General features: G+C 42.9%; 1 protein-coding gene across 6 annotated transcripts in view; it reads left to right on the top strand.

Moving 5' to 3' along the window:
* The first annotated feature begins 5,667 nt into the window (after positions 1–5,667).
* The window catches only part of LIMCH1 (LIM and calponin homology domains 1), a 179,849-nt gene continuing 157,635 nt past the window's right edge, over positions 5,668–27,881 (top strand). For all 6 annotated transcript variants that reach the window (XM_065634935.1, XM_065634933.1, XM_065634938.1 and 3 more), the window contains exon 1: positions 5,668–6,082. In XM_065634935.1, the coding sequence (XP_065491007.1) occupies positions 5,987–6,082 (96 nt within the window). In that variant the 5' untranslated portion in view covers positions 5,668–5,986. The remainder of the gene's footprint in view (positions 6,083–27,881) is intronic.

Genomic DNA, 27,881 nt, shown 5'->3' with positions numbered 1-27,881 from the left:
GCTTTCCTTCAGAGGCCTCTCACAGTTGCTGTTTTGTGCATGTGGTCATCTTCCTTTTGTAATATGGCATGTATTTTATGGGAGGCCCTAGAAAGCACATGTAGGGACCTCGACCTTGCCGCGCTTGGTGTCGCGGATGAGTCACATTTGGTAGCTTCAAACACAGAATGAAAGGATGCTCCCTGGCCTGACAAGTTCACTGGTCTTGTGCTCAGGTTTATTCTTTCCTTTACCTAGGTACCTCTTTATTTCGGGTTGCTTCACTTCCCTTTCACCACTCCTCCACTTCTTTTTTATGTAATTGCTCTTCAGTCAACCCAATTTATTTCTTTTTAACCTTATGTGAATTGGTATCACCTACCTGTGATATTTCTCCTTTCTCTACCCTTCTTTCTGCTCTCTTTCCCAGTGGTTTTCATGGTTTATATTTGTTGTGCTGTCCCTCCACCTACTGTGTGTGAACAAGAGGAAGGGAGAAGTAACCTGGAACTGGAGAGACAGAGAACGGGGTCGGGAGAAGTTGCAGGACTGATAGATGGGAGACTATGGCAGGCTGGGATGAGGAAAAACAGGTTGCTGGAGAAAAAAAAAAGAATGCTCATTAAAGAGGAGGCTGGATATAGGAATTTCCTATACTAGAGGAAAGGCAGGTCTTGATGAGAACAATATAGAGAAGGAAGGAAGCGGTTGTTTGGGCGAGTGGGAGAATTGACCATGGCTGCAGATGAAAGGAGAAGCGGAGCCAGATTGTGTGCAATCAGCAGAGCCATCGGCCTGGAGGCCTCCAGGAGAAGCAGAATCAAGTGTCAAAGCCACAAAGGAGGGCCAGACAGGGAAAAACCCACACCTAAAAACACAGCAGCACTTGAAACACAGAGATACGGATCAGGGATTTGTTACATAGGGAACAGAGAGGATGGTGAAGACCCCCAAAATTATGCTTTGTAAATGGCATTGAATATTTACAGGCAGTTATGCACATGATCTCTCATTTTGAACTGTCTGCACTCTGATTCATTAGGCTTATAGCTAGCTAAATAGCAACACGCATACTAGTATATCAGATCCTGAATAGTCAACATGTTTTGAAATCTAAAAAATTAATTAAATGCAAAGACGGAAAACCAGGAAAACATCAAGTGGTGCTCAGCTAGCAGGTGAAAATTGGATCTATTAAGTTTCAAAAGTCCATATAAAATTCCAAAATAGAGAAAAAACTGCTCCACAAAAGTACTTCACACTCTCCCAGGGCAGGGTAGAGAAGGGATAATACTGCTTTTCTCCAAGGAAAGAGCAAACTCGGATGGTTCAACCACTCCTGTAATTCCCACAACGACACAGAACATCGATGCCAAGCCTGACAATATGTTGCTGAATGAGCGGTAGCAGAGAGAAAGTGACTGTGATAGAAGACAGCATGGCAGGGATAAACAAACAGGTGCTGTCAGCCAAATGCTGAACACTGCAAATGCACCCCAGCAGATGCCCTGATTAAATAAAATGTGAAGTCACAACATTGGTCTGAATGGTTGAAAAAACCCAACATACTCTCACGATCACAGATTGATTGATTTTCACGACAATTAAAAATAACTACAGCTCTGGTGTTACTTTTCTTTTATCTTGTAAATTTAAAAAAAATAAATTAAAAAACCTCTTGAATGGGAACAGTCTTCCTTTGGGTCATTTTCCAAAACTAGGGTTTTTCTGTCTCTTGCTTCTGAGTGGATATCTTTACCAACCTGCTCTCAAAAACAGTCTGCGTGTCATGGAGACTTGGACTGTATTTGAATGTAGTTTTATCAACGAAGAAAACGCTAAATTTCTGGTGAAGATCTCTTCCACCACCCTCCTCTGCCTTGGCAGAGGCTGCTGTACAAGTTCCTCTTGTCTGCTCACTCAGTCCATCTCTCAGCTCACTCCTTCACACATGGCAAGCTATGAAAGCGCACAACCTGCCTTTGGTAGTCAGTAAAAAAAAATCTCTACATACTCTCCAGCCAGCTTAATATCCGTTGAGAAGGATTGATATCAAGGATGCTTTATGCCAGGGCTGTCCAACTCCCGCTCCATCACCAGGCAGCCACGTTGCTCTTTGGGATGGTGTGAGTCCTGTGACAGCTCAGGGGCTGCCTCTCTGAGCAGCTCTGAAATAATCTGGAGGTTATTCTGAGCTGTGCTGGGTGTACCTACCCCCATTATATACTCTAGAGAACACAGGCATTCCAAGCAGAACTTTAAAAATAAATACCATACATTCTCAAGTTCTCTGTGTGACATTCAGTGGTTTGTTAAAGGGACAAAAAGGACAAGCAAACCAAAGGAATGTATAAAAGTTCCTGAGCGAACAACAAGATCTGCAGCCAGAGCAGTCCACTTGGGGCTCAGCTCTCAGTTTTCTGAAATCTGACCTAGGATTGTGCAACAGCCCCCACTATGACCTTTTTGGTCTGGGGTAAAAAGAAGTTCTGCTCCAAAAACATCGGTCAGGACTGACAGATTGTGGAGGAGATAAGGCGGCAGAAAAACCCTAGTGCCAGCAGGACAACTTCCCTTCTTAACCAGCCCAGGGGCCTTGCTGGTTTAAAGCGCATTTAGAAAGGCTGACAAAGATTATTAAGCCAGGTATAACACAACAGAAGTAGAGGATCCTTGGGTGTTTCACCCATTTGTTCTTTGTGCAATTTTTTTCTGGTAAAAGTAATTTTTTCTAAATGGAGTGTGCTCATGTTACTGGAAGCACGTTGTGCTAGATCTGCTTTGAAGAAAAAGGTTTATTGCTGTGCTAATACAACCAGAAGGCAAGTGAGAGCACAAAGATGCCATCTAGGAGTAGTTATGCAGAGAGCTTTATCTTCAACACCAGAGCTATTCTTTCAGGAGGACACATTATAGCGGCACAAGCTCTTCAGGGTGCAGCTTCCTCCATGCAAGCTGTTCATTGCTGCCGGGGGATAAGATCAGGCCTGCCATGAGACCAATTAGACCTTATTAAACCCCTGCTTCTGCTGTTCAAGAGGCTTAAAGATTTGAGATGTTATGTTGAAGACAAAAAGGAACAGGAGAGTTGCTCTTCCCAACTGAGAAAACTAAATCAGGTAGAACACCAAACCGGTTAATATAATATAAGCTGAGCTCTCACTCTAAAACTGTCTTCCTAAAAGCTTCTATTCCCCCTCCTGTGCACAGCAGCAGATATCCCTCATAACTAGACAACACTCTCTTCCTCTGCTTCTACCTTGTCCTATAACCACCATAATACACATTTTCCCACAATTACTCTACTTGCACACAGGCATGGTCTGCTTTTGGAAAGGGTGAATGCACCTGGAAAAAGAAGTCTGCTCCACCATAGGTTTTCCCCTGTCTAATAAGCACAGATGCAAGTTTGTTGCAGGTGATAAGGGCTACTGTGATGCTACCTTGAGTTTTACTGCAAAGAAAACCAGTGAAGCTAAACTAAGGTACTCGTTTTACAAGATGGGAGTTTTGCAGAGAGCTACAAGAAAAATTATCCTATTTTGTTGCTGTTACAAATTCCATCACTGTGTTTCTGGTAATGTTTCTGGTGAGGAGCAGTGGAGTGACCTCAGGAAAACCTTGCTAAAGTTTGTAAGGTGCTCATTTTCATATTTTGTTTCCTGTACCAGTTGCCAAGGCAGCTGTAACAGGGAAAGGAAAACAGTTGAAAAACCCATGACTGGTGTTCAAGGGGCTTAAAGCAAGCCCTGCAACCTTCTAGGCAGATGGTGGTTTAAAAAAAAAAAAAAAAAAAAGCAAGCTGGGCTGATGCTAGAAGTGTGTTTCCATGGGAACAGGGAAGCAGTGATGCTGCCTCCTACTTGACCAAATGGGAGGAAGGTTCAGGATTAGGATTAGGAAAGAAGTGGCCAGATTCCTGCTGCCATTCAGGGTGTCTTTTACACTCCTAAATACAAGACCGGGCTCTTAAAGGACTGCTCTATCTCTATATCCACATATCTTTTTGTGGGTTTAATCAGTTTTAAAAGATATGTATGGTTGAATGTGTGTGTATGAGAGCGTGTGAAAAAGCACATCGTCTTTAGTGGTACGTGAAAACTGAGTGTATAAATGAGAAACAGATGCCCACCTCTCAGTTTAAGACAAGGTATGTGGTGGTGGTCGTCTCTGTCTTGAACAGATGCTCTGTGTGGTACGGTGCTTACCTCAGCCCATTCCAGTTCTTCTAGTTCTCTGAGAGGTGATTTTGAGATTACCAGACAGCAAAATCACACGTTTGATATTGCATGATAATAAAAAAGAGGTAGGATAATTATTTTAAATTGTTAGTCTTCCACTGCCCTGAGAGAATAAATCTGATTGATGCCTGGTGTTATTTAAATATTAAAAGAACCAGAAAAAAAAATTGTGTTAGTATAAGTATTTCAAAACACTTATTATTTCTCTTTAAATGTTTGAGATTAGATTACAATTCATCTAGTTTTAATCTAGTTGCAGTTCTCGGAAAAATCTCTATAAACTCATTTCCTGGTTTTAGGCCCTTTGTTATTCCAGCAAATTTCAAACAATAAACAAAGGACAAAACAAAAGCTAGAGAACAATAAAGACAAAATCTCAGAATGGAAACAGAGTTAAGTATGTGAGTTTACGTGATATAAATATATTTGAAGAGTTAGAATATTTTCGCTTTGACTAATTTGTAACAACAAACAAGATTCAATATCCTAAGTTTTGAATTGAGGCTAATTCATGTCTAAAATAAGGGAATGTCGGAAAGTAGATTCTACAGTTTGCTTCTCGTCAAAAGTTGCTGACAACTGTGACAAGTTGAAAACATGGCCTGTATGATCCCCTCTCAAAAACTTCACTTATTAGTAGGGGCTGTTGTTCGCATACCTGCATTTCCTACACAAAAATATCTTTCTATGCTTGAACAAATACAACTAAGTAACTTTGGCTCATCTTTCCAGCACTTACAAGTGAAGATTTTCAGGAACTGGCTTTAAAAAGGCCTGATGAAAAACTTTTCCTCCCTATTTCTAGAAACTTCTATACTTAACTTTTGGCTCAAGAGCATCTGTTCAACCTAGGTCTACTCACATGATGCCAGTTAGGCATTCCAGTCTCTGTATGACAGAGTTCGTTTTCCTCCCTTACATAAAGAGAAAAAAAAGGAGTATTTGTTCACAGTGTTTTTTAAGCCCACCTTGATGCCTGCTTTGCTTTTGAAAGAAGAGAAATGCTGTCGGGTACTGTGCTGACCCTCACATCTTTTTGCAAGGCCACGCTCACCCCTTAGCAAGAGGAGATGCCTCCAGAGGTGTCAGAGGCACCTGCCTGTGCTCCGCTCCTGGGGCAGGGGGGTGAGGGTCCGGGCGGGGGGCAAAGCCTTTTCCCGCCGCGGGGGGCTGGAGTCTCCTCAGGTGCTTCGTGCAATAACATTAATTAACGTTAAGGTGTTTAACGCAAGAGCCACAAACAGCAGCTCGCCCCGTACCGGGCGGTTCGATGCCCTCCGGGAGCTGCGGGGTGGGGGGATCGGCTGCCCCCAAACCGGGGGGGACCTTGCCATCATCCCGCCGCTCCCCCTCCCCGGTCGCAGCGCCGCCTGCGATGCGATGCTCGCGGCGGGGAGGCGACAACGCGGGCATTTGCATGGGCTGAAGGCAAAGCGGCTTCGCCCGTCTGCTTTATTTTTAGCTGGCAGCTCGGCGCAGCGCTGCTCCGCTCCGCCGGCGGGGCGGGCGGGGCGGCAGGCGAGGGAGGACCGAGCCGGCAGGGCGGGCGGGCGGACGGGGCACCGGCGGAGAGAGGCTACCGCAGCCGGGCTGCAGAGCGCCGCCGCCCCCGGCCCCCGCCCCGGCGGCTGCGAGGCAGGCAGAGGCAGGCAGAGGCAGGCAGCGGCCTCCGGCGTCCCCCCGCTGCGGCCGCGGCTCACCCCGGGCTGCCGGCTCGCTGCCTGACTGCTCCCCCGCCGCAGCCGCGGCGCGCCGGGGCCCTGCCGATGGCCAGTCCCGGGCTGGAGCTGGGAGAGGTTCAGCCTCCCCCCGAGCCCCCCCAGCCTGAGCTCGCCTTCACCGAGGCTCAGAAGTGGATCGAGGTAAGACCGCGGGATGGCAGGGATGCGGGCGCCTGACCCCCATCAGGGCGACCCGATATCCTTCCCCAAATCGTCGCAGGGGCTGTGGGTATTTTATTCCACGCCGAGCTCCGTCCCGTCACCCTCCGCTTTACTCGCTGCGGTGAAAGCGGCCGTGGCCCGCCGAGCCGCTGCTCAGCACCCGCGCAGTGTGCGCGTCTTTGGATGGACCCCCCCCTCCCCAAACCCCTTCCCCCTCCGCGCATCTCTTCCAAACTTAATCTCTTAATCGCATTTCCCCTCCCCGCCCCCGGGGATGGGATGAACGGGGCGGCTGTAAACAGGAGCCGCGCAGGTGCGCGGAGCCGGCGCGGACGCGTTCCCCAGGCGGGGCTCCCAGCCACGGCATCCCGGGGGCGGCGAGGGCCCCCCGCCCTGCCGCGGAAACCTCCGGCCCTGCGCCCTGCCGGCTCCGCTCGCCCGCGGAGGGTGGCCGCGACCGCGCAGGTAACGCTCCGCAGTGCGCGGAGAAGCGGGGCGGGTCAGCAGTGCTGCGGGGCCGGGGAGGGGGGGGACGCGCAGAGGGGTCTGGGGCAGCGGTGTCCCGCGGGAGAGCTCCCTGGCAGCCCCGCAGCCCCTTCTCCCATCGCTCAGCCGAGCCCAGGAGAGACATTCAGTCTCGCTCTTCAGGAAGGGTAGAAAAATAGATCTGCTTGCTCGTGCCATAAAACGCAAAGATGGGCAGGTGGCGGGTGAAATTTAATAGTTAAATATTTTGGCATGTAACAATAGAGACACTTTAAATAGCTCTTCGTCTGATTGCCGGTACAGAACATGAGTGAAGGTGGTATAAACCCTGATACCAGGGTAACAGCTCCCTTCGGCTGCACGCTTTGAATTTAATCTGCAGCTTTTAGTAAGCCTCAGTGGATTCTGTTTTCTGACAGTGGTTAGGCAAACTCCTGCTAAAATTATTGTGACTTTAACAGTCACTGAAGTCCTGGGAATTTCAGACTGTAATGGTTCACTCCAATATCAGGCGGAAAGGTAATGCTGTGTCAGACTTCAGGGAATTGGCACTGACACAGTAAGCTGGCTGGTGTAGAACCAGAGGCAGAAGAACAATGAGGAACGTGAAAAGAAGGGCTTTTGTGCCAAGGGAAGGTGAGTATGCAGCTTGGAAGAGGAAAAGTAAAGTGCTATAAACACTGGTTGTCTTGGGAAGATGAATATGGTGGTTTCTATATAGCATTCTTTCTGGTAGAGGACCAAGAGAGAGGCACATGATTCTGTCATATGTATGGTACATAAAATACCTTGTGACTCTGAGTTCTGCTGACTGCTAATGAAGCCAAGAACTCAATGGCGAAGCAATTCTCTGCCGGTAACGAAGCTGCCAGCAATCACTCCAGGCGTGATAATAATTAAAAGACTGTAGGTCTTCCTGTATAGGAGCAGAAACTTGTGGGTCAGGTGGAAACTTCCCTCTTGGGCCGTTTATTCCGCAGTTCACCGTGACAGGAGGTCTGGCGCCTGTTCTTGTGTGACCCAGGGCCTGGTGAGCAGAGCATTCCTTGTGCCCTCCACGTGGGGCCGAGAGGTCCATGTGCACGAAAGAAGCTGTCTAGAATTTCTTGTGTTTCCTCCTTCGCATTTAAAATCTCCTTGATGCATGGATAACAAAGCTGTAATGTGTGTGTCATGACACTGTTACTATTGCCAATGTCCTTTTGCCTGAGGGAGCATGTCCTGAGCCTGCAGCATCGCCATGGCTGTGGTGCAAGAGGGAAGCATCTGCCTTTCCAGGGATGCCCAGAGTGGATGCTCCTACTAAGAGAAAGAAGGAGGAAGCTGACAGTGAAGCAAATGTGGCTTTATTTGCCTAACATGTTGTATTTCCTTTTAAGCCCAGCTTGGCTTAAGCTCTGGAGGATGAGGGTTATTATCTCTTCCAAAAGTCTGCTCAGCATTCACCATTCTAAATCTGGATAATTTGGACTGAGTGAATTATGTGGAATTTGACACATTGGTCTGAAGTTATTGAAAAGCAATATCAATCTTAAAAAGAAATAAAATTTTAAAATCGAGGAATGTTATTGGTACCAACATTCAGTGTGTCAAACTCTGTTGGTTTGGGTGAAAACCAGAAATGGGGGTCATGCTGTGTCTGGCTACTAGACCCATCTGCTTCAGCTGTCTCTGTAATTGTCTTTTACCAATTTGTTCTTTTGCCTAGAGACATCAGCAAATATCCAGTGTGATGTGTCTTCCAGCTCGCTTCTGACCATTTAAAATGTTGTCTCTCAAACAAAAATAAAAGAAACCATTATGGTTGCAAACAGGGTTGGTGGACCTCCCTCGTATGGAGACAACAGGCTCGTGAGCAGTGTGAGACGGCTTAAAACCCGTCTTAGACTGTAAAATAGTGCCATGCAAGGAAAGCAAAGCAGAAATGGACAGATTGAAAACTCTGAGCTTGCTGTGTATTTTTATTTGTAATGATTAAGTTGTGTGACTTGCTAGTTGGATTCTCATCTGGTTTAAATCCTCATGTGAGCACTGCCACCACTGTGTAGCGCTGACAGAAATCCACCCTGTGGTCTGCAGTGCATTTCTCCTCTGGTGGGGCTAGAAAGGGGGGCTGACCTCTTTTTACAGCTGGGGAGCCGAGACATGAAGTGTTGAATATCCAGATCTGCAAGGATTGATGAACTTCCCTTCCTCTGGTCGAGATGTCTTGGGGGTCTTGCCTTTATTCCTTGGGTCTGTGACCTTTCACCAGAGCAGATCTCCTGGGTGCCAGAAGTCGTCTTTTTCCTTTGCCAGCATTACTTTACTCTGAACACTGCAGGATAGGGGAGTCCAAGTTGCACTGAAGTTTGGGTGGATCCTCATAATGATCCTCTTGTCTCTGAATGAGTAGCACTAAGGTGTCCCCCGAGTGGGGAGAAGGGCCAGAGCTCTGACACTGACTGTGAAGACTGCTTATATATTTAACAGTTTGTGTTTTGTAAGAGAGTATTTTGAGTGGTCGTAGATTGGGTGACATCTGTCTGTTGCAGAAAGTGGGATTTTGGAATTCTGTGGACTTTCTGCTTTGATCATGAGTCACTTGTGGTAGGAAACTGGAGTTCAGCCTTGCGGGCGTATTTAATTTTGCATAACTATCAACTGTGCATCCCTCTGTGTAACAGTAAACCAGTCCTATTATTTTAGTTTAGCTTGGTGTGTGCTACTTAAGTGAAGAATGCCCTCTTAATGATAAAAGGAACCATATTAGTAACACTCAGAGGAATTAAAATAAAGGCATCAAATGAAAAACCCTGTGAGAGAGCTATATCAATCTGCATTATTAAAGGTGGGATATCTCATTTCAATTAATGCTTCTCAGTTTCACTGAAAGAATATATCAGCCTTGTAAAGCCTAGTGGGTTCCTACAGCAAAATAACAAATCTAATTTAATCTAATGGCCTGTAATTTTGAAATGTCAAGGTTCCCTGTATGTGTGTTTAAACTAGAGTAACTGATGGTTGAAAGAACATCTGTATAAACACAGTTATTCTTGCTGTAAAGATTCATAAGAGAGTGATATAGTAATAAAGTCACATTTAATACCAGTGTAGCTCCTAAGGGTATTGTTATCTCCTCATCGCACCTCCTAGCCTTGTCTCATTAATATGCCTTCTGCTCATTGTTGGGACTTGGTTCAATTAGGGATGGCTTTTCCATAGACTTGTATTCTTTAGAAACTTTGCCAGCTCATAAGAATGCTTCCTTTATAGTTGTACGGTAATAATAAACAAGTCATGTTTTTCTGTCCCCTATTGCCAGTGCTTGACTTTGCCATTCCTTCTAGATGTGCATAGGCTAAAACCCATACACTTCTAATAAGTCTACTACTTTTCTACTATATATATATATATTCCCCTTGAGAATTCTTTTGTTAAGGAGAAATTTGCCAGCCAGATGGATTTGTTGGGTATGTAGGGGTTATTTTCTTTTTTCCTTCTAACAAAACACCTGTGTTAAATTTATGTATTGAAGGTGGCAGTTTTAAGTTGGTAAGAGTGGCGCCGCTTCTAGGAGAAGCAGCGAGGCCTGGTGTATTCCTCAGAGCTTCTGAATGTGCCACATCCTACAGCAGAACAGACACACCACTTCTGCACCACTGTCCCTCTGAAAGAGCATGAGGGGCATAAAACCAGGGAAGTGACTCAGGCAAATAAACTTTATGTGACTGTCTTGTGTCAGGAGTCTGGAAACAAGGTTTCTTTAGGGTGACTCTCTTTTGTGTGGATGAAGTGCGAGAGACCTGAGGCTTACAGCTCCCACAGCAAAAACATAACTTTGAAGGAGGTGGATATAGTTCACTGACAAAGTCTTTTCTGATTGGTGAAAGGACTACATTGGAATATCTGCTATAGGAGCCTGGAACTTGAAGAATATATAAATTTGTTTATATGACCTTCAAAATGTGGTATGACATCAGAGATAAAGCTATTTTGATGGAAAGTATTGGGTAAGCTAACTAATTTGCTGAGTATACAAGCAACCTGTGTCCCACAGGAGTGTTTCTATTTCCAAATATGTGTAGACATCTACTCTCCCTTTGCTGTGAAGCTGACTTTAAGATCCTTGAATAGAAAGTCTAGTTCCAAGCTGATACAGTTCCTAGAATGGTGCTACCCATAGCCAGACTGGGAGCTTTGGGTGCCACTGCAGTCTTGCTGTTATTTGGATAGGAATGGATCAAATCCAACAAATATTTTCTTCAGCAAGCAGTTCCAGGGAAGTTGGTCTGACTGCCTTATAAAAGTATTTGAATACAACCATTTAAGTGTAGAATGATGCACTAAGCTTTAATACTACATGGTTTTATTAATCAAATATTGTAGGGAAGCTGTTGAATCAGTCTCCAAGAAGTGCCTGCAGTTCAAATTTCTCAGTGTTTACCCTTTCTTTTTTTTTTTCCTTTGTTTCTTCTGCTGGAAGAGCGTCTTACCTATATGCTTTACGTAATGTATTGGGAATGAATTTATGAAAGTGAACAAGTGTATTCTCAGACTAGAAGAAACCTATGCCTGATTTATGGACAAGCTGAAGTTAGGCCAGATGAATCATTCCCACAGTGTCTATAAGGCAACTGTGAAGAGTCAAAAGGTATGTGGCTGACTTCTGGTCCTGAATGGACAAGAATACAGAATGACTTTACTGTAATGACTGGACTTGGAGAGGAGTCCTTCATTACTATCTCTACATCTCCTCCTGGGCAGTGTTTAGGGACTGCAGACAGGGCAGATGGGATGCTCTTCATTCTGGCTGAGTTAGTCATTCAGTGGAATGACAACTAAATTGATTTAAAGGGGATAGAAGAACCCACCCAAACTCTCTGACCCTGTCAGATTACCACCTTCTAGAAATTTTTCCTCTCTCAGTTGCCTGGCAGCTGACCTCCTGTCCTGTATACATGGACCCAATTCCCTTGTGAGATCTGTTTAAGCCATGCTACAAGTAGCTCTTGGCATGGGAGTGAGAGTAGTCAGAACAACAATACTATTGATAAAGGGATAAATGCAGGACTGAGCTGTTAATTGTCTTAAAATGGAATTAATTTCTCCTTTCAATACTACAATTTTAAAATAGGTAAAAGATCTGCCCTTAAACACCAGAGTCTGGAATGACATTATGCAACTGGTGGTGAAGATTGGTTAACACAGCTATGTAACGTCATTGCACTTGTTCTGCTAGAGTTAACTACTTTTTTCTTTTTTTTTTTTTCCTTTCTTTTGTTTTAGGGCAAGTATTGGTCCTCTAGAATGGAAGGTGAAATCTTTCCCAAGTAAATAGGGAGGGTAAATAGCAGCTTGATACAACAGAATTGTTTTCTAGCTCCTAAAATATATTGGCCAATGTAGGAAGTGTTGTTTCACCACAGTTGTAGAAACTGCCTTATCTTTATTTTGGGCAATCTACCAGTCTGGAAGCTTTTCATCCATGGATGACTACTTCTGTGCGTTGGTTCTCTGCAAACATCCCAACAAGAACAGTTTTGGAACAACGTTACAGAAAAGCAAGATTTATAGGGGTGAAAGTGTAATTTTAAAAAGGGCAACTGCATAGTGGGAAGGTATGAACATTTTGGCATTCAGACCATACAGATCTAAGCTTTCCCTCTTTCTCCTTCCCATATATCATTTAAAGAAGACAGTACTGTCTTCCTTGACCCACTCAGTCCCTTAGATCACAATGACTAACAACAGCTACTATGGCACCAAACAACATAACATCAAAATTGATAGCTGAAACTTCTCCCAGCTATGTTAATTGCTGTCTCAAGTGAAAGGGCTGCAGTGCATGTTTTCCAGACAGCCTTGTAAGAATGTAAAGAACTATAACACACCCCAACTTAAAATGAAAATAGCCCCCTGCCTGTTACTGCCGTTTATTTTTAAACAGAATAAATGTACTCCCTATACCTGGGACAGGGTGGGGAGTGACTGCTGGGGCAGCAGCTAAGCTGGAAAGGGTCTGGGGGACAACAGGCTCAACACGAGTCTGCCATGTCCTGGCAGCAGGAAGGGTTAGCCCTTTGTGGTTGTTATGGAGCCCAGTAGATTGACAGAAGTGGTTGTTTGTTTCTGCCTGGCACTTGCTAGGTCACGCCTGAAATTCTGCGTCCAGTTTTGGGGCCCAAAGTGCGGGAAGGACATCGGTAAGCTGGAGGGGGCTGAGCAGAGCGTCCCCATGCTGGTTGGGGCCAGAGGACTTGCCCTGAGAGAGAGGGTGATGGAGCTTGGCTTCTTTGGGAGAGGTGGCTTTGTGGGGATGTAGCAGCAGCCCCCCAGTATCTGTGGACAGGTTTCTGAGAAGACAGAGCCAGGCACTTCACAGAGGTATGTGGCAGGAAAATGAGATGCTTGTCATTAGTGCATTGGTGTGGGTTGCCCAGAGAGGCTGGGAGACCACCATCCCTGGAAGTTTTCACGCCTGACTGGGCAAAGTTGGAAAAAGCCTGGTCAGACCTGAGATCTTCCCTTGCATGGAGCAGGAGGTTGGGCTCTCCAAGGTCCCTACCAACCTGAATTATTCTGTGTACCCATTCTTGACAATGGGTGAGTGGACATCACTTAATTTTATTTTTAATGCTATTTTATTGGTTGCTTATGTTATTGTAGTGGTTAAGAGCCTGTTTACATGAACAAGATCCTTCTCTATCCAAGAGCAGGCATTTCCAGGATACACTACTGAGTTTCCTTTGCAGAAACTCTTCAAGGCAGTGTAAAGTGTGTTTGGCTTCCAATCTAAATATTTTTGATAAACCTATTTTATTTTAGAAAACTGTAAACATGACTGATTTCCTTGGCTTGGTGAGATTCTTTTTTTGTTATTTAATTCATTGTGCACTGCTATAGTTGACCAATAAGGACTTGAAATTATTTCCTTTGCTTTTCAGATCTTGAGAAGATGTACAGGCTTAATTCTTGAGAATTTAGATGCTAAATACTTAAAAAGTTTTTTGTTTGTGGTGTTAGTTGATTATAAAAACCCTCTACCTTGATAGTCACTCTGCTCAGTTCTAGTATAATGTGCTACTGTTAACTATTTTTTTAAAATGTATGCCTGTATATATAATTATTATTGCTAGTAATCCTTAACTTAGCAGATTGGCTAACTTAACAATAGAGTTAATAATAGGACTTGCACCTGATGTTAAAATTAGTGACTTCTTGGTTGGTGAAAGAAAGGAGAAAATCTGCTTCAGTTGCCCATTTGAAGACAAAACCTATTTTGAGGTCTCATGCCTAGTATTAAAGACAGCTTGATTTTGAAATCAACTTTGACAAGCTAAGATTTTGAAAAATAATGCTGCTGCGGCTTCTTGGCTGTGGCATCATTGTCAGCGATTCACAGAGCATTTCACAGGCTAAGGAGCAGCATGCTGGAGACAGGAGAGTCATTTTTTTAATTCTACTTTGTATGCCTGAATAAGTAAGGTAAGAGGGAAATGCTCTTCATTAATCTCTCTTTCACAGAGTTTCCTCTATGATCCTGGTTCGTGCTGGAAATAAGACAGGGATTTTTGCACTATGTGATCTCACAGTGATCTTCAGAAACAGCATGAAAGAAAAAATTCTTTGATGTCTTTTCCCTGTGCTATTTCAATCTCTAAAATCTCCCTACCTCCCTCTGACCTTTCCATGGGCTTCAGAAGAATACCAGCCCTCCGGTTAGCAACAAGCTGTAGAGAAAGTGGACGCACAGTATCCTTTAAAAGATAAATTAGGCTGATATCCACCTTCTGCTCCTCAGATCATACATTACTGTGATTCAGGTTTTTCTCAACAACAGTGAGGAGCTTAAATCTTTGAAAAGATTAATACAAAAGAATTCTCCAGATTTATTTTAGTTCTGATAAATTCAGCAAAAGTTCAGGTCAAGGGCTTTAATATACGGTATTGATAATGGCTGATAGCACTGATGCAGCCCATGCTGCATCATGTGAGGTCCCTTACACAGGACTGGACTCTTGGAAGGAGGAGTTGTGAACTGAAAATGAAGAAAGGTGTGTCTTCCAGTATTGGAACTTTCCATTTCCAGAGTGGCAGAAAAAAGCTCCAAGTAACCTTTCCACTAAAACCAGAAGGCCAAGAAACTCAGACGAATTTGTACTTGAGGAGCAGGCCGCAGACTGGCACAAATAGTTGTAACCTTTGCTCTGACTTGAGAAGCAAAGTCCTACTTTTGCATAAGCAGAGGCTGATGCTCATAAATAACTGATTTCCAGTGGGAGAATGGTTGCATGGGGACAGGGGACAGAGGACTGAGGTTAAAATCTCTTTGTGGTGCTTTGCAAGCACTGCTGTCCATGAAAGGCACAGGGTTACTTTATGCTGTTGTATCACAGCAGAAGATTGTGGCTCTGGTGGAGTTTAGAGGTCTTGTTACAATATCTTAAAACAAATGTAACCCCCAAATCCCAAACTATCACTTTAGTCTTCAATTACCTGTAAGTATTCTTGTGAATTATGGAACTGATAATGACTTAATGTCTTGAATATCAGTGGTGGATGTTTTATACCTGAGTATTGCACACTCCCTTCTAGTTGCCCCCAAAAGAGCTCTGAAAATCCTTCATCCAAATGTCTGCTTTACAAACCTAGAAAATTCTTAAATAAGAGATTTTTCTTCATTATGCTGTCAGAGAAAGGAAGCTTCAATGTCTGAGGAAAAGCATTGAAGTCTTCTCCCTCCACCTGTTTTGGTGTTTTTTGTTTTTTGTGTGTGTGTGTTTTGTTTGTTTGTTTGTGGGGTTTTTTTGTTTTGGTTTGGTTTTTTTGTGTGTGTGTGTATGTGTGTGTGTTTAATTCCTTCTTTTCAGTATTATTAACTGCTTGCACGCCAACAATGGTGTGTTAGCTGAAGTCTGCTATTTGGCAGTGAGCATTTTCTGACTGGGTTTGGGGAAGCGGAGGGAGGAATGAGGAGAGGCAGAAGTGACTGTCTCGTCCCTGTCAGACCAGAAGTGCCCAGTGTGCTAGGCTGTTAAGCGCTGAATCCCTTGGCTTTGTTTCTGTGTGACTGTTGTGATTCATTTCAGTGGGCTAACTCACTTACATGGTTGCAACGAAAACAACTCTGGAAATTTTCTTTCAATCCAGAAGCATAACTGCAAATATGTAGTCTAAACAGAAAAAAAATGAAACTAACTATCTAAGTGCTTTTTCTGTTTATCATTTTCCTGTTTCTGATGAGTTGTTTTTTCAAGTTGTGGTTTAGAAAGCGGAAAGTCATGATTTGGGAGCATGCGTTTGCAGTGTCTGTCTTCTGCCAGTGTTCGGATCAGTTAAAGATAGCCAAGAAAATAAACTGTTTTCCAGAAAAAAATTATGCTGGCAAGAAAGAGGAGGTGTCAGAATCAGTCAGTCATAAAGGTGACTCTTGCCTGAGTTGAAAGAAATTATATAAAAGCTTAGCCTAACATCCTACCCCTCCCAAAACCAATTTTTGTTTCGACAAGGGGGCCTTAAGTTTTGGAATAACATGAAAAAACTCATAAATCAACAAAGTTCAAGCGACTCAAATGATCTTTTATTAGAAACAGCTTGCCTCTTCTAAAGAGAAGCAAAAGCACCCTCTCAACATTTTAATTATGAACAGGCAGATCTTCAGTCTTGCTGGGGCCTTATTTTCTCCTTCCCTCAGACCAGTGCCGCTCTGCCTGTGTCGCTGCAGCGCCGAGGGTGCTGGGCTGATGGGTGATTTCTGCCGTGGTGGGGGCTTCTGCCTTTGGGTAGGACGGGCTGTAGGCGATGCTGCACCCTTCTCTCAGGATGGCCCAGGCACAGGGCCACTTCTGAACACGGCGGTGGAAGCCCTTGCGTTGTGGTTCCTGGCATCCAGAGCCTCTTAGATTGGCACAGCACAGCTGAGGGTTCAGATACTCCCTGTGAGGAGATAAGTGTAAAGGGAGCAGGGTGTTAAAAATAAAGCTGCGAAGTAATTTCACCTCCCTCACTTATCTTTCGATGATTATTTTCTCCTGGGAAGCAGCCCCCAGTTAGATTTGCAGAGGTTCACTTGCTATGGGTGCTCTTCAAAGGCAAACTTCAAGCTGGGTTTATTCCGGCCTCGCATAAGAAGGATGCACCGCAGTCAGTGCTAGAGTCTTCTCAGAGTAACCTAAACAAAAAGATCCATACTTTCATATAAAAATGCATCTCAGTAATGAATGCTTTGCTACTTCATTCCATTCCCTCATTTTGCTTCTTGGGAGTAGCTTCAGGGGAGAAAGTAAGCAAAGCTGTTTTAGATAGCTGTGGGATAACTTAATGAAAATTCACAGGGGCAGCTCTGAGGTGACATTCCAGTAAGATTTAATAGAAAACTTGTCTACCAGTGCTTTTGGGTTCTTATCCATTAATTTCCGTTCATTGTAGTTTGCTAGTGTCTCTGATGTAGCACTGCTGAATAATAGTTTTAATTCTTTACTTTTTATTTTCGGATTTCAACCAAGACTCTTGAGTGCACATAAGCAGATCTGGTATTTGTGGTTTTTCTGCCCCCCTCAATATTTGTTAGTTTTTTAGTGCAGTGCCTAATTCTCCAGTGCCATACTGGGTTTTCTTTTTCATTTTAGAATTGTGTGGAGAAAACTGGCATTTCAGCTTCCCACATGAAGGGCTTTGGAATCAATAGATCAAAGCCAGAGCAGACTTCTTGGAAGTGGTGCAATCTCAAACTGTGTTGAAAGCTTTTGTTTTCTGCTTTTTTTCCTGTCTCTTGGTGTCTCCTAAGAGAAGGAAAGAGCATAAGTGGGATCTCTGTGTAGGGAAAAAGGAGTATCCCGTCACTGTGGGTACAGGGCTACGTGGCCAGGAGGACGAGCTGACTTCCAGAAGTAGCAGCGGTGGCAGCCTTTGTACAGGATGGGGAGCTCCAATATGAAGCATCAAAGTGATGGGTTCCTGCAGCTTGATCTGGGCTCCAGTACTCCCAGGAAATACGTGCTGGTGGAAAAAGTGCTGGGGAAGAAGGGGCTGTCAGTGTTAACTATGGGCAGTGAACACTTCCAATGCATGCAACCTCAACCAGGTTGAGGTTTGGTGAGTTTTTTTTCAGGACTGAGAGGGAGAAGGTAGTTATGTCATACACCAAAACATATGGAGAGAGCAAAACATAAACTCCTATTTTTGTGTCTGGTTGGGAGGAAGAGTGCTTTAGGCTTAAAACTACAACTATGTGCAAGGTGTAAGTGGTTGGTGAGGCAAATGTGATAGAGTCAACAAAGTTGAGATGCCTACACATATCAAAACTCTTGCTGGTACCCTGTGTTTACTTTGAGGAGACAATTTCATTTCTTCAACAAAAAGCAAGTTAGAAAAATGGCTCTTCTATAATGCAGAATGCTTCTGTCAAGGGTAAAAGGTCACTCCAAGTGTGTACAGTTGTGTCCTGTGTTGTCCAGAGGTGTAGCATGGCAGATTTCCTTAGGAAATGGCATGAGACAAAAGGAGCTGCCGTCTGACAATGCCTCCACAACCAGTTGCGTTTATGGATTGCCATGGAAGTGTCTTAAAAACAATTGAGCTCCAAGCAGTATTTGTTGGCCTGTGAACTTTTTCTGCTCCTCAGAGCTGTGATTTCTTCCTGCCAGAAGTCTAATGAGGCTCCTGGAGGGAAGAAGCACATTTGGGAATTTCTGGAGTGTGGTAACTATAGCTGTTTCAGTCCCAGTGCAGTGGCAGATTATTTGGACTAATACAACTAGGAGAGCTGCAACTTCATTCTTGCTACTAAATCAGGATGCCTCTTTCTTGCTCATCAACAACCCATCTGATTTCAAATCTGACTCTTGATTGACTAGAGGGTTCTGGGCCATTTAGCTTGCTGTTTGTGTGGGCAAGGTTGGGGCATTTTGGTGTCGGTAAATGACTGCCCAGTAACCCATCTGTTAATGCGGAGCAGTATGGGTGGCAAAAGGCACTTGATGCATCTGTCACATGTATACTGCCAGCTGTCTGCATCCTAAGTGCTTTAAATATCCTTACGTAGGGGAATGGCTATTGAAAGCTCTCTTGAATAATTCGTGTGTAGTTGGTCATCCATGCTCCATGTACCTTCATATCCTCTGGTGCATATAGCTTCAAGGTTTTTCTTCCAAACTTGTTCCTGGGTTTCTGAATGGGCCCTGCTTTTTAATGCTATTTTGAAGGACTGACAAAGCTGCATTGCCAGTTCAAGCACCATCATGGGAATCAGAGTATATTTATTTCTTAGGTAAGAAATGCAGTATCTCTTATTTACTGTGCTGTAGGTTGGAGCTTAACCAAGTAGGTGAGGTCTTGGCTCAGAGCAACTGCTATGCCTTGAGCTACTGATGAGTGATCTTGCCATGTCTTAACCATTTGGACAAGCCAGTCCAAATATGATGCAGAGAAAAAAAGTCCAAGAAATTTAGTTGAGAGAAGGGAAGAGATGAGCAGGAGCAGAGTCTGGACAAAGAGCATCAAGAGAATGCAAACTGTAACAGATAGGCGCTTCGGAGGATATAAGCTAGATCAGGCATTTCTAATCCACTGTAAAATCCTTGTATTTTTCTGTGGAATCCTGGTTGGAGTCAGGATCATGATGCAGGGGAGAGGCAGCTCTTTCTGCTGGAAATATAGGATAGCAATTCTGCCTTCAGTAAGCTGCCCAGGAAAGCCTAACAGACCTCCTCTGGTACATGGTTTCTGTGAAGTTGTCTCTCTTCTTAATAGTTACTCTGCATCAGCACTTAATATCCCTTTCCACCTTAGTGGAAAATGAGAAGCATTGAGTACAGATAGGTACTGATTTGCCTCATCTTCTCTTTAGAAGAGACTTGGATAAATCTCAAATTCATTCCAGAGTTACGCTGTTGTGTTTCTGAAGAGTTACTTCTTTGTTGCTTCTTTGTCATTCATACTCCTGTTTTTAAGATAGAAGGTGGTGGTGGTGGCAGATGTTAGTTAAACTGTGGTGTCGGCTCCTGCACTTTGCTTTGAGATTGGGCTGAACGTATTGCTTTCCAGCTCTAGGCAGTTGTTCCTCTAGTCAACTTGAACAGCATTTCATCCTGACAGCTGTTTTGCTGACATTATTCCCAATCAGCTATTCATCAGGATTAAGGGCTTTCTGCAGCCAGAACTCTTTGTCGGAAGTGTGCCATTATTTGGCAGACTCATTAAACCAGTAATTCTATAGTGCTTACATTTTTAAATTTGCCCTTTATCCTTCATATTTGGAGTTCCAGTTTAATTGCTCCATAAGCAAAGAGTAAAGACTTACCATAAACACCCTCCTTTTTCTACCTCTTCCCCTCCTCCACGATATTTTTCAAGCCATAACCTTAAAAGCAAGACTTTGTTCAGCTTTGCTTGTTCTTGGGGCACCACTGACACCACATGTGCAGTTGAGGCTCTGTGTAGAACTGTCCCCTGAACACTCAGTAAAGTCTGTAAGCAACAAGAAGGTCTCTCTCAGCATGTGCTTTTATTGTTCATGCCCTGAAGATGATTATTGTAGTTCTCAGGTTTGGTCACATGGGTAGCATGGTCTTGGGAAGAGAGGTCTTGTATTGGTGGTGGTGATGGCACTGGTGTTGATGACACTGATGATCACGACGCTGGTGCTAATGCCTTCTGCCAGTGCTGATGGTGCAAATGGTGTTCCTCCAACCTGGCATCCTTTTCTCTTGTGGAGGTGGCAACAGCAGCTCTTGTCATCGCATCTGGGCTGGGTGTAGCTAGAGGAGAGTACTTTGTGTTTTGAGGACGCTTGGTGCTTGAGTGGCCATTCCTCTTGCTTCTCTGCTGCTTGGCAGTCACCTGGAAGTAACTTGTGTCTTAGTTCGGTAGCTCCAGTTTTAAGCTAATGTGGGAGTGTTCCTCCTGTAATTAAAATCAGGAGTCAGTTTTATTTTGGATCTGTAGCTTAGCTTGTCCAGGTGCTGGTGCAGGCTGGTTGGAAACGCTTTGTTTCATTATGCAGGTTGTTTTGCCGCTGATAAGTAGGTAAAAGAAGAACTCTAACTGGGGTGCATACTCTCACCACATCTGTTTCTTTTCTAATGTGTTTCTCACTGGCTCCTGCATGATGAAGAGAATATTAAGCATATGTATTGGTCTTTCATGATTTGCATCTGACTTCAGCTCTAGTGACACCTATTCACACATTATGTCTATAATGTTCTGTGCAATCTAGAAAGAATTGTGATAAGCCCTTAATTTTTATCATACCCATACCCTTTCCCTAGACTCATCAGGTTTTTTCTGATTTATCCTCCTGCCAGAGTGCACTCAGTGAATTTGATATGCTTCTGGTGAGCAGTTCTCTTGTGGGCTAACCATGGGTGTGAAAAGAGGAAAACAAAGGTGGTTTTCATTATTAGAAAGAATGAAGCCATGAATAGAAGGGCGAAAGAACTGATGTCCTTTTCAACAGGAGATAAATTTCCAATACTCTATTCAGCGGATGTGTATTGTATTTTTAGACTTAACTGACAGGTTTAAGACATTATTGATTTCAGATACAAGCCCATTTTATATTTGGAAAATATCTGGAAATGCAGATATGTGTTTTTGAGTATGATCTGACACAACAGAATTCTGTCTCTAGAATGAGAGAATAATATTACATCCTATTAAAAAATATTCCTGCTGTTATGTCTGTAATTGAAAGATTCATATTCTTGAAGTTGAAGACTAAAAAAACTGACTTGCTTTCTTAAATTTCATCAGCAGAAAGATTTACTCTGTATGTACTGAGAAACTGACTTATTTTCTTTAATGAGAGACTCAATTTACATGTCCAGCTTTCTCTCAAAGACCAAAGAACGAAAAGTCCATGCCTTCTGTTTTTGCTGTCTTGTACTTAGCTATCCCAAGGATTGGTTTAGAGTGACATTGCAAGCCAAGCAGATGACTCAGCTAAGCTTGTTGGAAATGAGAGTGTAACTTGGCTTTCTGGGCCTTTGTTTTTTGCAGTTAAAGTAAAAACTGCCAGCCCTGCCCAACAAACCCAAAGCCCATCAGTGTCCAAAAGCCCACCGGCTGACTTCCATTTTCATATTTATAAAGTAGCTTATAGAGATTCCTATGTAATACTTCTGTTGCCAGTATTGCCTGGAGTTTGCCAGCCCTTGGCAGTGGTCCAGGCTGAGTCAAGGTTCTAGCTCAAGATGACCTCTTTAATTATTTAGTCCCTGATTGGGAGGTTTCATAAATGTGTGTCTTGAAAGACTGCATTTTGATGTTTCAATTATTGGTGTGGCTTCTTATTTCCTTACTGAGTCCAGACGTTCACTAGCTTTGGTTTCTAGCATTCTGATTTTAGGGTAAGTTTTGTAACTGGATAGAGTGACTTCTGGTTTCCTGGTGGTTCTTGTTACCATAAGATTATATGCTTAAATTTTTACAGGAGACTTACAATTTTGCCTTAGAAATTTAACATGCTAAGAGTAACTTGGCCTTAGTTTGCTTGCTTTTGTTGTGGCTTTAAGTTAGGATAACAGAAGTGAATTCCTTAAGCCAAATGGGAAAAGAAATTGTTTGCATTTTTAAAGTACGTTGATGATTTTTTTTTAATCTATTATGACTATGATGGCTTCTAATACCATACAGACCAGATGGTATAATATTGCAGAAAGCTGAGGAAAGCTCAGGGTATTCCTCTGAGAATACTCAACTTTCTACACCAATAGAGCTTTCTCATATACAGCACCAGAAAATCCAGCTTCATGCCCTCATGAGCAGCACAGCTTGTAAGAAAGCAAGTGAATACTAATGCAAATGATAGTTTCCTGTATATAAAGTATGTCTCTGGGCTACTGCTGGAGTTTTAGCCTCCTCTAAAGCCCAGCCAAGCTATGTGACTTCAGGACAACATAACAAAACTTCTTCCATTGGACTTCTTAATTTTTTTTATTTTTTACTGTTTTTCATTTGAGCATATACTTTATCTGACCATGCACGCTTTTGGCACTTCACCCCCTGTCCTGTGCTTGCAGCATTTGTGAACTGCATGTGCAAACTTAAAACGTTAAATTACCAAGAGGTGTGCTGTATTTTCTCTGGGGAAATAGATAAGTTTTTATTTTATTCGTCTAGTACCCAGCATCTTAGAATTTAATCTCACTGAAGACTGCTAAATACAAATGAAATAAGAGTTATCTGAATAATTACATATGTAAGTTTCTGTCTTCAGTCTTGGAGGACGTGATGAAATTTGCAGGGTCAGGCCTGCTAAAATAATACAATAGTGTTGCCTCTGCAAGCTCAATTCTCCTTCATGGGCATGCATATTAAATACGTGGTCACTACTGTGTTTCTTCTGAGTATCTCTTTAGTGCACAGAATGAATAGCGCAGCTCGTAATGAACAGCTATTCAGTGTTTCACTTTCTCCTTACTGTTCAACATGCAGTCCTATGCCATGTTTATTATGTGCTATTCAAACCAAATCCTGAGGACAGAATTACTTTCTCAGACTTCTGTAGTGCTCATCACTAAAGTATCTTTGCCCAAAAGTTCTTTGCAAACATGAATGTTATTTCATGCCATCACACCAGGACCATGGTGGAGAGAAAAGAGATTCAAGACTGTATGCTAATTTGGGACTCCTAAGACCTTGCATTCTTTGCTGTGTACTTAGTATTCTGTAGCATTATAGAGGCACAGCTATGGCTCTCCTCCATGCGCTGGGGTGCCAGGCACTCATAGCAAATGAGCAATGTGTGACTAGTAATCAGTTATCAAAAGCTTGACGGCGATGCCTTGACTGGTAACACAACTGAGCACAGTGGCACAAGCCAGGAGAGTGTTCAAGTCTCAGAGCAAGCCATGGAGCTGGCTGAAATATAAGATCATCTCTTCAACTCCCTGCAGTCCTTTCCTGCTTTTGCTGCCTACATGCAAATTATACAGGCAAGGAAATATTACTGTCCTTGCCTGAACTGTTTCCTTCTAAAGCTTTCAATCTCAGTCTCCTATGCTATGAGTGACCTAATGAATTTTCCTTGTTTTAATACCAGTTCTTTGTTCTTTATTGTTTTCGGGCAGTTTCCTTTTCTCTGGTCTTCTCACTTCCATTGCTCTCATACCTTGCTGGACCGTGTGCTTTAAAGCTGGCACCAGCCTAAATGAGAGAGCAGCGTGGGTGCTGTTGAGTCACAAGATTTGAGACTAGTGCCACCCTTAGCTGTCCCAACAGGAAAGAAGCAGGGCTGAACTGCCCTTAGCTAGGAAACTTTATTTATCCTACCAGGATACAGTCCTAGTGACTTATTTCCCTTGCTAATAGATAATAAACTGCTGTAATTATTAGTACTCTTCTGACTAGCATTGCAGACCTTCTGTCTTCACCTCCCTGGATAAAGAAGATCAAAGACCTTGTCCAGCCTGAATTTTTTGTCTTACTATATACGTTTCAACTGGAATATAACATTTTTTCATGCTTATGGTCACCTTTTGGAAATAAGAAGTCATGATGAATTAGAGTCCATACATTAGGAGTTTTGAAATTACCTGTGGTAGGAAAGACAGCTGGGCAGGCTAGTCGGTAACATCTGTCCTGTTGCGTGGAGTAGTCTGTCCCTTGGTATTCAGGTTGTCTGAATTCTTTGGCTGAAATTTAGCATGTGAAGGTTAATAGATCAAAATTTGTTTGTCATAAAGGCTGTGGAAGCTTACTCTGTCAGTTTGTCTTGGTAGTGGATCTGCTCGCTATGGCTATGCTATTCTAAATCTGCTTTATCTCAATAACATCTTCACTAACTTCGGTAATTAGAACGAAAAGTCAAACCAAAATGATTTAATACCTACTATGCATTGTTTCTTATTGTTTTGTTTTGGTTGTGGTTTTTTGTTTGTTTGTTTGTTTTTTAATACTGGACAACAGTATTCATGTGAAATTCTCTAAAATGTGAAATGTCTTGTGGCAGATTTGAAGTAGGGATCTTTTTTTTTTTAGTTTTAAAAATCTCCAAATTTCACTTTCCTCTTTTGACCAAACTACAAGGTGTAAAAACTGCATGAGGCTGTTAGGTACATTTAACAATAACAGATGTGTGTCAGTTTTTATAATGGTGGCAGGAGAAATTAAATAATTTATCTGTAATAAAGGATCTATAACAAATTTGACTAGGAACCACAATACATTTTACTTCATCTTGACAACCAATAAATAATTCAGTTGTTGTGGAAGTAGGATGACTTAGAGTCCAAGTGGTATGTCTGGCGCAGCCCACATTACGTTTTGAACTCGAGGTGTGCTAAATGTTCACAAGTAGTGGGCATTCAACAAAATAAAGGATTGTTTAGGGAATATTGTGCAGGACCTGGGATTAACCTAGACCAGTATAGTGGACTTTTTCACTTTTTTGTCCCCATAGTCCTTCTTTGGGCATGTACAAGTCAGTGCAGTTGTAAAGACAGCAGTGTCTCAACGTACAACCTTCAGTTGTAAAATACACCAAGTATTTTTGAGGCAAACTGTTGATGAACTCGGATCCTACTAGCTGGTGGTTCTTCATGGTACCGGGAAGTCTAAAGAGAAGGTGCATGTCAGGTGTGCACACAGGGGCATCAACTGTGCATTTAAAGTGACGTCACATTTCCCTGCAGCTAATTCTTGGAAGGCTGTGGGGACAGCAAACTGATACAATCACATCCAGGTAGGATGTAAATTTCTGACTCATCTGAGAGAATCGCTCTTGCTTCGGAGACCCTTCAGCTTTTAAAAAAATTTGGCTATTTTGAAAGTACATGGCGACCCTTTAAATGCTAGCATGAAAGCTTGGTTTATTTATCTGCTTTTGTGCTGCAACTGTAACATGGTCTGGCTTATCTCAAATAAAAGCTTCAGGGAATTGGAAAACTATATATTTAAGTTGAGTTAAGTTTTGGGGTGCCATCGTAAGACTTCTATTACCATTTTCGTAAGATAAGTGTTGATCAGAAAGGAAACTCTATCTGTCTGGCTTTGAAGCACAGGGTCTACCCCATAGGAGTCTCTTGGTGTGTTGGCATGAAACCATTTCTCAGAACAATAGTTGCACTATGACAGTGGGCAGTAGTAGAGTATAGGCTCCCAAATGGGTACACAGGTAAGCAGAATAAAAGTTTTGGCTGGAACCATGGGAAAATGCTTGCAGCTGGTGTCTCTTGTGGAAATGAGGAGAAACTTGAGATTTTAGCACAAGGTAGCTTTGTGCAGGTTTCTGTTGATGGCAGAGAGAATGTGGAAAGTTGCATGGCAGACACTTGATAACCGGGCACCGAGAAAAGTACCTTTTGATGCTAAATCCTGTAGGTCCAGGTGATTTCTGAAAAGCTGAGAATACACTCTTTTTCCCAAAGTAGCTGACCTTGAAGTAAGGGGAGGAGCTGGCAAAATGAAGGTACCCGAAAGAGGATTAAGCAAGAGTTTTATTTGGAGCTGGAATGTGCGTGTTGCACTAACTTGATCCAGACATTACCTTCTGGGGGCTTTAGAAAAAGCCCCAAATATAGTAAAGAGGGTAGTTATATCCTGCTGGCAAGAATTTAGTCATCATAAGTGAGGTTTGTTTGTCTTCCCCATTCCTTCATATTTGTGAGCATTATCAGATTCCCACCTCTGAAAAATCAGACTTTCTATTCCCCAAAGGGTGGAAGAAAGTGGCCGGCTACCTCCCTCTGTGCTTCCTTGGGTGCTGTTGCAGAAAACCTTACAGAGGACAGGCTTAATTTATCAGTCTTTATCTAGTTAACCTCAGTCCTCAAAGTTTAGGGTATGGACTGTAGGACATGTTTTTATAGGCGCATTAGTTGTCTTTTTCCTGTGATTTCTCCGACCAGGGTCTTATAGCGTTTACCTGAAAGTGTTACAAGTCTTGTCATTCCTGTTGTGGTTCTGTTTATGGTGATACTGGAGCCACACCAAGAATTTGGAATAAAAGACAGGCTTTGTTGATCTCTTCTGCTGTATGACCATTCAGTTCACTTGTTAGATGTTACTGAGGACCCAATTTCTAAATCAAAATGTGAATTGGGGAGGAAATAAACAAGCAGGCAAATATATGTAAAGAAAAAATTTGCAAAGTAACTCTTAGTCACAAATTTGAATAAACAAAGTTGATCCAAGACTTAGTCATATCTTACCATCTCTTAAGGAGTTTGAAGGCTTGTCTCTGAGTACTTAAATAAATGTGGTGAATAAAAATTCTAAAGCTAGTATTTTTCTTAACTGGTTTTGTCAAATGAAAATAATTGTCTCACATGAACTAAATATTAGAGCTTTATGTAAACTATTTGTTTGGCATAATAACTTTTAATGGGGGAAAGATGGTGTTGGAGCTTAAATTTATTCTACTAATTCAGTTCCTGTGGAGATTTTTGTGACTGTCAGCACGAGGAGCATCACCATCTTTATTTCAGGGGAAAACGAGTTTCAGCATAACAATGTTATGACATATTCAGTTGAAGTTCGTTGCACAAATGTTCACATGCATTTATGAGTCAAAGCAGGATGACACACAAAGAAGTCGAATTTTGACTGTCAGTCTTGAAGTGGCTTTTATTCCATCTCTCATATAAACAATGTTGAATATGTGTAGGTGCAGTACACCTGACCTTTTCACCCCACCCTCTTAAATTCAGTTAAACGATCAAGGGTAGAGCAATGAAGACAGTGACCAGCTCCACTTGCTGGAGGCAGCTCACGCCACCTGCTCTAGGCTGGCCCTTAGCAATGGCCAAAAGACCACCTGTCTCTGAGGGCTGACCTCAGAGATGGACTTTGCTATGAGGTGAGGCTGTGGGAGCACAGCATCCTTTTCCATCACACCTGGCTGGCATGATGGGAAATAAGTTGTTTGTGGGTTTTCTTTTTTAATTGCGAGGGTTTAACCTGCTATTGCACAGAACTCTTCATCATTACGGACCCTGTGAACGTGCTCAGCATTTGATGTGGACATCTGCCAGGCTTCTGACTTAACTCTGGGCTTTTAAAAGATTCCAGTCTGCTGTTGCTGCACAGCACTTTAAGAGCCTTAATGACTCTTAAGGATCTGTTGTTCAAAGCTCTTCCACCCAAGCCATTGAGCTTGTGTGGTGGTATTTTTCCCCTTGTTTTTCTCCTGTTATTGGTTTCTTGGCCTTGCAGCTGTGACCCTGATAGTGTTATTGGGCAGATTTCCTGGCTTGAAAATTGCCCCTCTTTTGCTCCTTTTCCTTACCTCTTGCTTTGTAGATTTTAGCTTATATTAGAAAAAAACAAGACCTATTGCACAGCAAAGTACATGAGTCATTTGAATACGTGA

Source organism: Caloenas nicobarica, chromosome 4 (assembly GCF_036013445.1).
Source record: "Caloenas nicobarica isolate bCalNic1 chromosome 4, bCalNic1.hap1, whole genome shotgun sequence".
Taxonomy (NCBI): domain Eukaryota; kingdom Metazoa; phylum Chordata; class Aves; order Columbiformes; family Columbidae; genus Caloenas; species Caloenas nicobarica.
The sequence above is the reverse complement of the archived record's forward strand: the minus strand, read 5'-3'. Positions and strand labels throughout refer to the sequence as shown.